The sequence below is a fragment of the Lycium ferocissimum genome, chromosome 5 (assembly GCF_029784015.1).
Source record: "Lycium ferocissimum isolate CSIRO_LF1 chromosome 5, AGI_CSIRO_Lferr_CH_V1, whole genome shotgun sequence".
NCBI classification, from domain to species: domain Eukaryota; kingdom Viridiplantae; phylum Streptophyta; class Magnoliopsida; order Solanales; family Solanaceae; genus Lycium; species Lycium ferocissimum.
In genome coordinates, this window is record NC_081346.1 from 4336348 (window position 1) to 4348034 (window position 11687).

General features: G+C 35.5%; 2 protein-coding genes across 2 annotated transcripts; both read left to right on the plus strand.

Moving 5' to 3' along the window:
• Positions 1–5: 5 nt before the first annotated feature.
• LOC132055195 (AP-3 complex subunit delta) lies at positions 6–1566 on the plus strand (the record flags this gene model as incomplete). The annotated part of the gene is made up of 1 exon (XM_059446903.1): positions 6–1566. A coding segment is annotated over one exon (1263 nt), but the record flags the coding sequence as incomplete, so codon positions are not given.
• A 5118-nt stretch (positions 1567–6684) lies between these two features.
• LOC132058106 (glycosyltransferase BC10-like) lies at positions 6685–11233 on the plus strand. The gene is made up of 2 exons (XM_059450670.1): positions 6685–8129; positions 10546–11233. The coding sequence occupies exons 1-2, from the start codon at positions 7518–7520 to the stop codon at positions 11185–11187; spliced, it is 1254 nt and encodes a 417-aa protein (XP_059306653.1). The 5' UTR covers positions 6685–7517; the 3' UTR covers positions 11188–11233.
• Positions 11234–11687: the final 454 nt, after the last annotated feature.

The following is an 11687-nucleotide window of genomic DNA, read 5'->3' on the forward strand; positions in this document are numbered from 1 at the left end:
TTTCTACCAAGGGAGTTATTTCTTCAGCTTTCCAAGGCGTGGCAGATCTGATGCAGGAGAATTCTCAGTTTGAAAGAACTGGACCAGTTGCTGATAGTGACACAGAGAGTTTTGAGGATATGTCTATTGCTCATGAGTGGTTGTCCTCAACTTCCTTAAAGGTGGAGCCAATCACTGAAGAATCTATCATTAACATATTAAATCTTGTAGAAATAACGTTGGGGCCACTAGCAGGAAGCCATGAGGTCGAGATACTGGAGAGATCAAGAAATGTCCTTGGTTTGGTTGAACTGATAAGAGAAGAATTACCTGGTTACTTGGTGAAAAGGGAAGAAGATAATGACAAGGGACAAAGGAAGACTCATGAAATGATCAAACTAATTGCTGAAGCCTTTTCGGAAGAGCTTGGTCCAGTTTCAGCAAGTTCTCAGGAAAAGGTACCTATGCCCGAAGGAATGGTGCTTAATCAAAGTCTGGATGATCTGGATGCCATATGTGGTGACTTTGGGTTGCATATACCTACTTCTTTCTCCCTTGGAAGATCCATTTCCTCAGAAAAGGATGATGTTACCATGTCTCATCGACAAAGTAAGGAAGAATTGGAATCAACTGAATCAACATCTCTTCTTGCTGAGCATCGCAAACGCCATGGGCTATATTATTTACAGTCACAGAAAAAGGAGATGGTATATGATGATTATCCACCTGCTAACGACCTTAAGACTGGAAATAATGCTGACGATGAGGCTGATGATCTGATTAAGCTGACAGAACAATCTCTATTCACTAAGAAAAAGGCAAACCAACCAAGGCCTAGGCCAGTAGTGGTGAAACTAGATGATGGGGATGGGCCTTTTATCTCTGCCAAAAAGGTAGAGTTAAAAGATGACCTAATCTCTGGTGCTGTGAGAGATGTTCTTTTAGGTGATGAAGCAACATCATCATCACGAACTAAGAAGTCTGACAAGTCATCGAGTAAGAGAAGACAGAAGGGCAAGTTGGATATAGACAAGTCTTCCGGACCAAAAGAGGATTCTAAATCAATGGAGAATTCTGAACTAGAAAATGCAAATTTGAGAAAAAGCAAACGCCATTCTCGTGGTAAAGAGAAGAAACATAGAAGTACTGCAAAAGATAGAGATGAACATGAAGAGGGAGATAAGCAGAAGGTTAGCCATCACCATGGCAAGCATAAATCCCGACAAAGGGCGGATGGGGCTCTAACATTAGCAGCACAATCAAATGTTATTCCTGATTTTCTTTTGTAGCAATGAGGGCTGGGATCTTAATCATCAATATGATAAATTTGATCACTACGGCTTAGGTGAGCTTCTTTTGTACATTACACTTCATTCTTTTTTCTGTTTTAGTTACTTGTTATACTTGCAATTGGTGAAGTGGGTTTTCTCCATCTTTTCTGGTTTTTACTGTGTGAAATCTCTTTTTTGGGAAGGGTATATCCTTGAGTTCTTAACACTTTGTACAAGGAAACCTTTACAAGGCCTTGACCGGTTATGATCCTTTGGTTCTATTTGTTTTTCTATTCGTCTCTCATCTATGTATTCATGCATGGACTCACATTCTTTGCTAGTTTGATGAAAGGTAAAAAGACAGGCACAAAGAGCTTTTCCAAAATCAAAACTAAGTGTGCTTATAGTCACTGTAACTGCCCTAATAAAAATGATATAGAGGCTGGTAAGAATAAAAGAGGGCTAATCCATACACTATGGAAAAAGCTAAAGGATTGTTCAATAAATGCACAGTAAATCTCCTCTAGTTGGTAGATAAGATATATGATGCTTGTAATTTTTCATCATGATGCCAATACACGCTTGGTGAGAGTTCATGATAACTCAGGGAAAAGAAGAGAATATGGACATGCTTAGATTATGGTCATGAGAAAAAAATATGCACAAAAGATTTGCGTGAAAAACTCTTTTGACATTGTCGAACCTAAGAACGAGCTACTTGTAGGATTGCTGTACACCGGTGCTATAACTGAAAAAGCCAGTTCTTTCAGCAAATGCCAATCAAAAGAAAAAAAGTTCCCTCAGAAAATGAGTTATTCCCTTTAATTAAGGAAAATCATCACGTTTTGAGGCTTGCTTTCGTGGTAGAGCACCGCCAACAGGTAGATTCTGCTCATGTGGAGGGTAAGTGGGATCCTTGTGGAATGAGAAAAAGGGGGTGAGGGGGTGGGCGTGGTTATAAAGAAAGAGAGAAACCAATAGACAAGCAGTACCTTCTAATAACTGAAACCATTATTTGTTGTCCTTTTCTTTATTGCCAGCAAGCCATTATTTGTTGTCTTATTTTTGATAACTTTCTGGATCGAGTTAGCTGGTAGTCTCTTGCATTCTGACCTTTTTTTTTTTTTTTTTCCCCTCTAAACAACTAATCACTAACTTCACTATGGATTTTTACTGCCATAACTAACACATTACGGAAATTGTATCCATTGATTAGCTTTCGATATTGGACTTCCACCTTAGTTTGGGATTTCCGGTTGTGTAATAGCTATGAATTCCGGTGAACTGGTTGAGCACCTTGAGGGAGGTTATACTGACTCAATTCCTTGCTATTTACTTCGTATTCTGCTGGCATGAAAAACTTCTTCAGTTGTTTCTAGCCATGCAGACAGATGCAGTAGATGTCTTCCTTAAACACCCCCCCACAACACAAAAAAAAAAAAAAAACACGATGCAGGATATGTCTTCTTAAAGAGAAAAGAAAATATCTTTGTGAAAGCAGAGGAACGCCACCCCCCAACCCTTCCCCTCTTTTTACACCAACGTCAAGTCTAATGTTGCATGCCCAGTATATGCTCTGCTCTGTTATTCCTATCAAAAAATTGTTTCTGCTATTAGTTTCAACTTTGTCATAAAAGACTGGGTGGAGGAAATGTGATCTCATAAACCCTATGTTGAAACACACTCTGCGTGATCATCAGCAGAGCTAAGCGGAGAGCTTGATATTCATGCGAGGTATACAGTGGATGAAATATGAGGGATATGAATTACAAAGTGGGGAATCGAACTCTCACCAACATGGTGAAAGTTCAAGTAACCAACTAATTGGACTGTTGTCTGTTAAGATTCCTCATCTTCTTACACTTTTAAGTCTCTTTTTTGTTCCCTTTTTTCTTTCCAATTTCAGTTTAGTGAAAGTTGTAATCCATTCTTCAACATTCAAGCACTATACCACTAAGGGCTCGTTTGGTTGGAAACAAGTTATCCCAGCATACCTTATCTTGGGATTATTTATTCCGGGATTAGTTATTTCACCCTCTCACAGGGATATAATACTACAATCCCAAGATAACTAATCTCGGAATTAGTTATACCGCGAGTTTATCCCAACCAAACGTGAGATAAAATCATCTCAAATATAATTCCAGAATTATTTATTCTTATCCCTCATACCAAATGAGTTCTAAAAGCTCAATTCTTTAACACTAGCTAAACCTACAATGCCTATGTGACTTCCCCGTGTCTTTTCTGCTGCACTATTTGCTTGGAAGCTTCTCCTCTTCTGTGGTGTTTGGTTGAAAATTTGAAATTTATTTGTGGACCCCCGTGGGTTAGATTTAATCCATCTTTGGATAGCACGTGGTGCCCATACCCATACATTTTTTTTCCGCGGATTGGCCTTCTTTTGGGGCGGTCTTTAATTTTTGGCCTTCAAATGGCTGGTCTTTAATTTTTGTCCTTTGCGTAAAAAAGAGTAGGCCGAAAATGTTTCAGGGTTTTTGGGTTCGTCTCTTGCCTTGGCATAACTAAAAAAAAAAGTAATCTAAGGCCGGCTTTAGTTAAGGCAACCTATCTTAATATAAGGCGATTTTTAAAAAGCTTTGCGCTTGCGATTTTTTTTTAAATTTTTTTTTTTTTTATGCATGAAGACGAACCCGATGCCTCGTTGCTACAGCGAAGGGCAAAAATTAAAGACCAGCAATTTGAGGGACAAAAATTAAAGACCACCAGAATAAGGGGCATTCCTGCGAATTGCCCATACTCATATATATATATTTTTTTGCACGAATGGTCCTTCAAAGGCGCTGGTCTTTAGTTTTTGTCCTTAGCTTAAAAAAGTGGTCGAAAATATCGAACCTCGCTCAATTAAAAAAAAAAATTCGCAAGGCAAGGCTCACGAAAATTCAGCCTTAAAGCAGAAGTTTGCCTTGCGAAATTTTGCAAGCAGATTTTTTTTTTTTTTTTTTTTTTTACTTTGCTGGAATTCTACAAAAATCTTGAATAGGCCTAATTTTGCAAATTTTGCCTTGTGAATTTTTGTTTTATTTTACTTGAGGTTTAATTTAGAGCATATATGTTTAGCATTTAACGACAAAATTAAATTAAAGACCATCCCCGAAAAAGCACAATCGTGCAAATGGATGACTTTCGCAATTATCCACTTTGACGGCTGCTATTCAGAATATAGCCAACGTCTGTAAGGTAATTGAAAAATAACTAATACAACTTTAAAGAAGCACAAAGACCTGCTTCTTGTTCTTCTGCGCTTGTTCTACTTCTCTACCGAAACACGTTAGACATGTTGCTTTGCTGGAATTTTACGAGAGTTCTGAATAGGCTTAATTTTGCTGATTTTGTCTTGCGATTTTTTTATTTTATTTTTGAACCTTTCAATCAATTAAAATTTTAAAGGCCTAAAAAATTAAAACCATCTCGCAAATCGTGCAAATGGGTGACTTTCCCAATTATCCACTTTTACGGCTGCTATTCAGAATATAACCAACGTTTGCAAGTACAGTAATTGAAAAATAACGGATTGAGCCTTTTTTTTTTTTTCTTTTTTTTAAGCTTACTTGGATTGGAGACAATGGCATGAGTTAAAACTAAAGGCTAAGATTTAATTAACTAAAGCAAGACCCTAACCATGGTTTAGATAATTAATAATTCAATATATTTACTTCCTTATCAGTTTATAGAACTCCCAAATATTTTCATATATATATATTTGCTTCAAAATTTTTTGACAATATGCCACAATCATTGCAGCTAAATTATTTATTCTTGTCTGCTTTCTTTTTTCTTTTATTGTTAAAAAAGGGTAGTTTCATGTTAATCAATTCAAAAGAACTTTCTCTTATTCTATAAAAAATTGAAAAAAATCATTATCAATCTCTTATAAATTGACTTCATATTCGAAAGTATGTTCTTGATTTTTGCTCTAAATATGCTCATTTTGACATCACTCGCAATAAAAAGTCTTAATTAATATATAGGTTGTATATCGATGTTAAAAAAAAAAAATCAAAAGGTAGCTTTCTGCCACCAAAAGAAATAAGAGATGTTCTCAAAATTTATTAGTTTGAAATATCCAAGTTCAATGATAAAAAAAAGAGAGTTAGCGAAAATAAATTGTAAATATAAAACTTTAAACTTTGGAGGGGTTAATTCCTGATAATTTGTTAAGCATATTAATTATTGTATCCTTAATTCAATTGGTGGGTTACCAAATATTTTGAGAGAAATATATGGAAATATTTATTACTTTAATTGTGGTTAAGACCCATGGGCTAGTTAATTTAATCTAGACCATTTATTTTAAAATAAAACATTCACCTGCAAGGACAAAATGGAGAGAAGAGAGAATGGAAGAGCAGAAAAAAAATAACTAGTACAACTTTAAAAAGGCACAAAGACCTGCTTCTTATTCTTCTGCTACTTCTCTACCGTGTTGACGGTGTGGAAGAGAGACTTACAACAGCATTACCGACAGAAATAAATTTTAGTTAATCTAGTGATTGCCTCGAAGATACACAGTAGCTCAGTGGAAGAGCAAGGGAACGACATCGTTCTCTTTAATAGAAGCCTCAACCTTTTACTTCGTATTAATGGACGTTTAGGCAATTTTCTTTGAAGTCAGGCAATTATAAGTGATGTAGTAACGACAAGAGGTGTGCATGTACATGAATTAATTTGATTCAATGGAATAGGAAATTAAAGTAAGAAATCAGTGCACCCCTTTGGGCACGTCAAGTGGAAAGTGCCGCAAATCTTGGAGGCAAGGACTTTGATTGGTGTTTGACCATACATTTTTTTTTATTTTAAGGAATGCACGTAATTTTTATTGATAATAACACATCAAGATGGTGTCAAAATTATGTGAAAATCAATGAGCGAATCAACCGTAATCATTCATCAATTCAGCTCATTGTCGGTGCTATACGAGATCCTCCTTTACGCCAAAAGTATGAAATGATATTCAAATACTCATTTCTTGCATCTATACCTCACCTCTATGAACTGATAAAAGTATTAACGTAACAGCATACATTCTAATATTTCTTGCAGCCATCTCACCGCTAAGGAATTACCTTCTCTATTATTCTCCAAATTTTCATATGTTGTTTTATGACGTATGCAGAAGTTAATATATTTCAATTAAAAAAGCTATAAAAAAAAAAATTAGCGTTTGATTTTCTCTTATCTTTGTCAACTAGAAGACCGTAAATGGGAACTTAAGAGAAGCAGATTTAAGATTTTAATTTGATGGGTTCAACCTTTCGGTTATTATCAGTGAACTCACATTACGCTCTTTTAAAACTAGGACCTTAATGCACAAAACTTGCTCTAATTGTTAATTGAAAGACCAACACCTTGTAATTTGGGCTTTGTAGTTTTAGCAATAAAGTAACAACACATGCATATACTAGCAAGAAAATTGAACGACAAAATGAGGCAGGTACGTGGACTGGCCAATGCCCAAGGCTGTCATCCTACAAAGAAGGAAGTCATGGAAATATTTTTGGACTAAATGAGATCCACTTGGCATAACACAATTTCTTCTTGCTTTTCTCTCTATTCCAATTCTTCACCTTCCTCCATCTTTCTTCTCAAACTTGTAAATTAGCTGTAAAAACTAATAAAATTTTCTTAAATCTGTTGAATAAATATTCCCTCCACTCTGTAAATCATCAAAGCCCTCAACATGTCTCTACATCAACTCCAAGAATATTCTTTCTCCGCTAATTTTCAGAATTACTCAATTCCTTATATATTCCAGCAATGATAAGATCATCACGTTTCCTCTCTATCTTCTTGCACATTATTCCTGTAATAATCCCACTAGTAAGTATTTTCTTTAAGTTTCTTTTCGATAAGAACCTTGTACAAATAACTGTATATTTGACATTGATACGTTCAGATTGTTGTAGAAAATAAGAGAGGTAAATAAAGTAAATATTAAATACCTATATTTTTATATATTACTATTAAAATCCTTGCAACGTGACTTTCTTAGATCAGAAACTAGAGTCTTGGAGGTGTTAATTAATTAATACCGATTTGGGGAACCGAAACTTCTTATAGGTTAAAATATTAGTAATTAGAATCTGTCCCTGTCTAATTCTAGAAAAGAAAGCACAAAATAAATACAAAGTGAAGAGCATGTAGTTCTTTGCTTCCATATCAACTATATATATATTGCCTCTTCTTCTTCCTCCTCTTTTCACTCCATTTCTCTCTGATAGTATTTTTCATTAGAGTTTCAAGAAAATGAAGAATGAACAACAGCATCAATTCACTACTACAAAAATATTCAGTATTTCTCAAAGGTACCTTCATAATCTTATTGTCTATTTTATTTTCTTCGGGTCCGGTCTAGTCATTGGTATATCACTAAGTTTTTATCTCAAAGACCTTCCTAACACATTACAAAACAAATTATTCTTTCCTCAAATCCAGCCACCACCACCACCCCCTCCTACACCAATAGCCCCACCACCTCCTCCTCAGCCTCAACAACAAATTCCATTTGTTTTAAGTGAATATAATTTGCTAAACAATGAGACCAAAAGTGTAGGTCATAGTAGAATTGGGTTACAAGATTTTCTTAAGGCACCAAAATGTAAACATGATATGAGAGATGAAGAGTTGATTTGGAGGGCTTCGATGGTGCCACGTGTACGGGATTTGCCGTTTAAGAGAACCCCAAAGATTGCTTTTATGTTTCTTGCAAGAGGAAGTTTGCCATTGGCTCCATTATGGGAAAGATTTTTTGAAGGACATGAAGGACTGTATTCTATTTACATTCATTCTCAACCTTCCTTCAATGGTACTGCTCCAGGAGAAGGACCAATATTTCATGGCCGAAGAGTACCAAGTAAGGTAAGACTATTTACTAACACTAGCATTTTAGTTAATCTGCATCTCCTAATTCTTCTGTTTTCCTTAGATTAAGATATTTACACAAATCAATTCACAGTCAAGTTCACTAGTGATATCGTCTGCTTTGGTCCTAGGTCTGCACTGTTTTACAACGCATGATTAGGGTAAAAGGCATGTCTGATTATTTATATATCTTTCTCGTGTTTTATCAATGTGGATTTTCCATGCACCTTCTTCTTACTCATCTTCCGCATTTACCTAAATGCTGATAAAAATGGTAGGTTTGACCTTTTATCACCGGTTAAACATACATCACCTTTTGTATTATATATGAGTGTATATATCTTAAATCGCTTATAGTTAATTCATGCAATGGCGCTCTTTTTTTGGGTGAATTTCAAAAAGTAATGTTTTATTTGTTTCCGTCACATAGAGATCTACAAGTTCATTTTTTAAGTATTACGCACAAACCTAGTATAGTGGAAAAATAAATAATATTAAGGAGGGAAATTAAAAAAAAATAAAAAATGGCGCCGTATCAAATGGTCCCTGTTTTATTAGACAGCACGGAAGCAGAGAGACGTGGATTAGTTGAGCTGAAATCGTTGTTTCCAAATCTGGACCAGATTCATTATTAATGATTCCAACTATAGACGTTTTAATTGTTGATGCATGCGTTATAGAAAAAGATTTTGATTTGATGAATATATATCACCATATATAGTTGACTTGGACCGTTTGTATTGTGATTTAAAAACGCGTCTTTTAGCATTAATTACCAAGAATCATGGTACTCTTAATTATGGCATTCTTTTGGTTAGAAGATTGTAAGATCGGACCATTTTACGACACTTGTACATGTTGTGTAATTAATGTCAATAATCCTGTGGCGAGACGTTGGCGATGGGCCGGGAATGACCCGGGTCGGAGCTATGATCAAATACAGTTGTTTGATGGGCTTGGTTAAAAATAAAATTGCGCACTATCAATGGCCAAATCTAGAGTGTAACGTACGGGTATATAAAATAGTTTTTGCTAAGATCCAATATATATATATATATATATATTAAAAGTTCATCAAATATTTATAAGTATTCGACTGTGAACACAGTTATTATTGTATATTAACTTGAAATTGATGTAAAACCTATAAACTTTGAATCTTAGATTTGACTTTTCATACTATCAGCTATAGCTTTTGGCATGGCTGTAAATATTTGATACTATCGACTTGTATTAGGAAAATGGAAGTCTTTTTAGGGCAAGGCCCTAGTGATTTGTGAAAAAGTTTTCAAGATAGTCGGCTAAAATCGGCAATGAGCAGAGTTAGCGTCGCTAACTTAGCGAACATAGCCCGTGAAATTTTAGGAAGATGCTTTTTTGGCTTGGAATTTTAGAAATTTTGGGGTCTAGGTGTAAATTGTATTATTTGTAAATTAATTGTTCTTTTTGTTGAAGGATCTAAGCATCAATACTGCCTTTCTTGACAAGATTTTGCTAAGCACTTTTTGTTGTTGTCTTTTATTTCTACTCTTTTTGCCAATTACACCTTTTCCTTCTACTGAATATGTTGTCACACTTCACCAAATTCCTTTCTTCTGTACTTAGACATCCTGTTTTGCACCGTTTTTTTTTTTTTTTTTTTTTTTTGAACGTGGATTGCCCTTCAAAGGCGCTGGTCTTTAATTTTTGTCCTCAAATTCTTTGATGCTTTAATTTTTGTCTTTGACTATAAAGTGGCGAATATCGCGAGGTTTTGGTCCGAACCACCGCTCAAAAAAAAAAAAAAAAAAAAAAAAGAATTTCGCAAGGCAAGGTTTTTACGAAACCTCTGTCTTAAGGTTTAGCATTTACCCAAAATTAGGTCTTAAGGCAAGGCAAACCTCTGCCTTAAGGCCTAACTTTTGCCCGAATAGGCCTAATTTTGTTACGAAACTCTGTCTTGCGATTTTTTTTTTGTTGACTAAGCTGGGTTTGAACCCTGAATCTCGAGGTATTAAACGAATGGAAAAAATTAAAGACCTGCAATTTGAGTGGCAAAAATTAAAGACCAGCCCCAAATAACGATAATCGTGCAAATTGTCCCTTTTGAACGTAAACGCTAGAAGAGCATGTTGGACTCCAGAAAAGTTTAGAAGCTGAGCCCATATTGGACTCAGCCCAACAATTTTCTGTAGAAGGATAATGATCTGGGCTTTTAGGGAAGTTCGAGTCAATTAGAATTTGACTTTGTACATTAACAGGCCATCAATAAATGGGCCTCTCTCCAATTAGTTTACCAAGTACTGTCCATTTCTATAACAAAAGCTTAATTTGCAAAAATCCATTTTTTCCCATAGTTAGTTGGAAGATTTAATTGTGTAGTTGATTACAAACTTAACATTTTCACATGACTTTTTTTTCACTATATATGCAGCGAGTAGAATGGGGAAAATTTAACATGGTGGAAGCAGAACGACGATTACTCGCAAACGCATTACTGGACTTGTCAAACGAGCGTTTCGTGCTCCTTTCAGAGTCTTGCATTCCTCTATACAACTTCACCACAATCTACAACTACATCATGAACTCCGCGAAAACCTTCATGGAGTCTTACGACCTATTGAGTCCCGTGGGACGAGGCCGTTACAACAAGAGAATGCGACCATGGGTCACCCTCGCCCAATGGCGAAAGGGGTCCCAATGGTTCGAGGTTGATCGGGAGATCGCCATCGACATAATCTCCGATCAAAAATATTTTCATTTATTCAAGAGATTTTGCAAGCCCGCATGTTACTCGGACGAGCATTATTTGCCAACATTTGTGACAATGAGATATTGGTGGAAAAATGGAAATAGAACGTTGACTTGGGTTGACTGGGCCAAAGGTGGGCCTCATCCAACAAAATTTGTTCGGCCCGAAGTGACAGCCGATTTGCTTAATCAAATGAGAAATGGGACCAAATGTGAGTATAATGTGGAGCCTACTAACATGTGTTACTTGTTTGCTAGGAAGTTTTTGCCGAGTACTTTAGATAGGCTTTTGCGGCTTGCTCCTAAAATCATGAAATTCGGCTGATTTGATATTTGTATTTGTTGTATATTATCACACTAGTTTTTTTTTTTTTTGATTGAGTTTTTTTGTTAAATCATTTCTAGTTGCTGCCTCGTGTTCAACAGGACTGACAATACGTCGTATTCTCTTCTAGTTATTTGTGTTACAAATGAATAGGTTGTTTGTTGTCAATGGTGAGAACTGAGAAGTAAACCAAAAATAGAAATAAAATTAAATTATATATTGTGACTAAGGAACTGGACTGCTTCTTGATCAATGTTGCACAATTCCACTGAGTTCACTTACTATGTAGATATATGTTTTTTGCCCATAACTAAAGGAAGAAAAAATTGTACTACATTGTTTTTCCTAGCTACCAACTGATAAAAATTGGTATTCCCTTCGACAATAACCCCTAACCGAAGTAAAAAAAAAAAAAAAGGGAAAAAAAAGAGGGACTTTGAAATTTCTCAGTCTTTGTTTGGTAGGTTCTTTGTTATTGTTCAAGAGACTAAACCTGACAC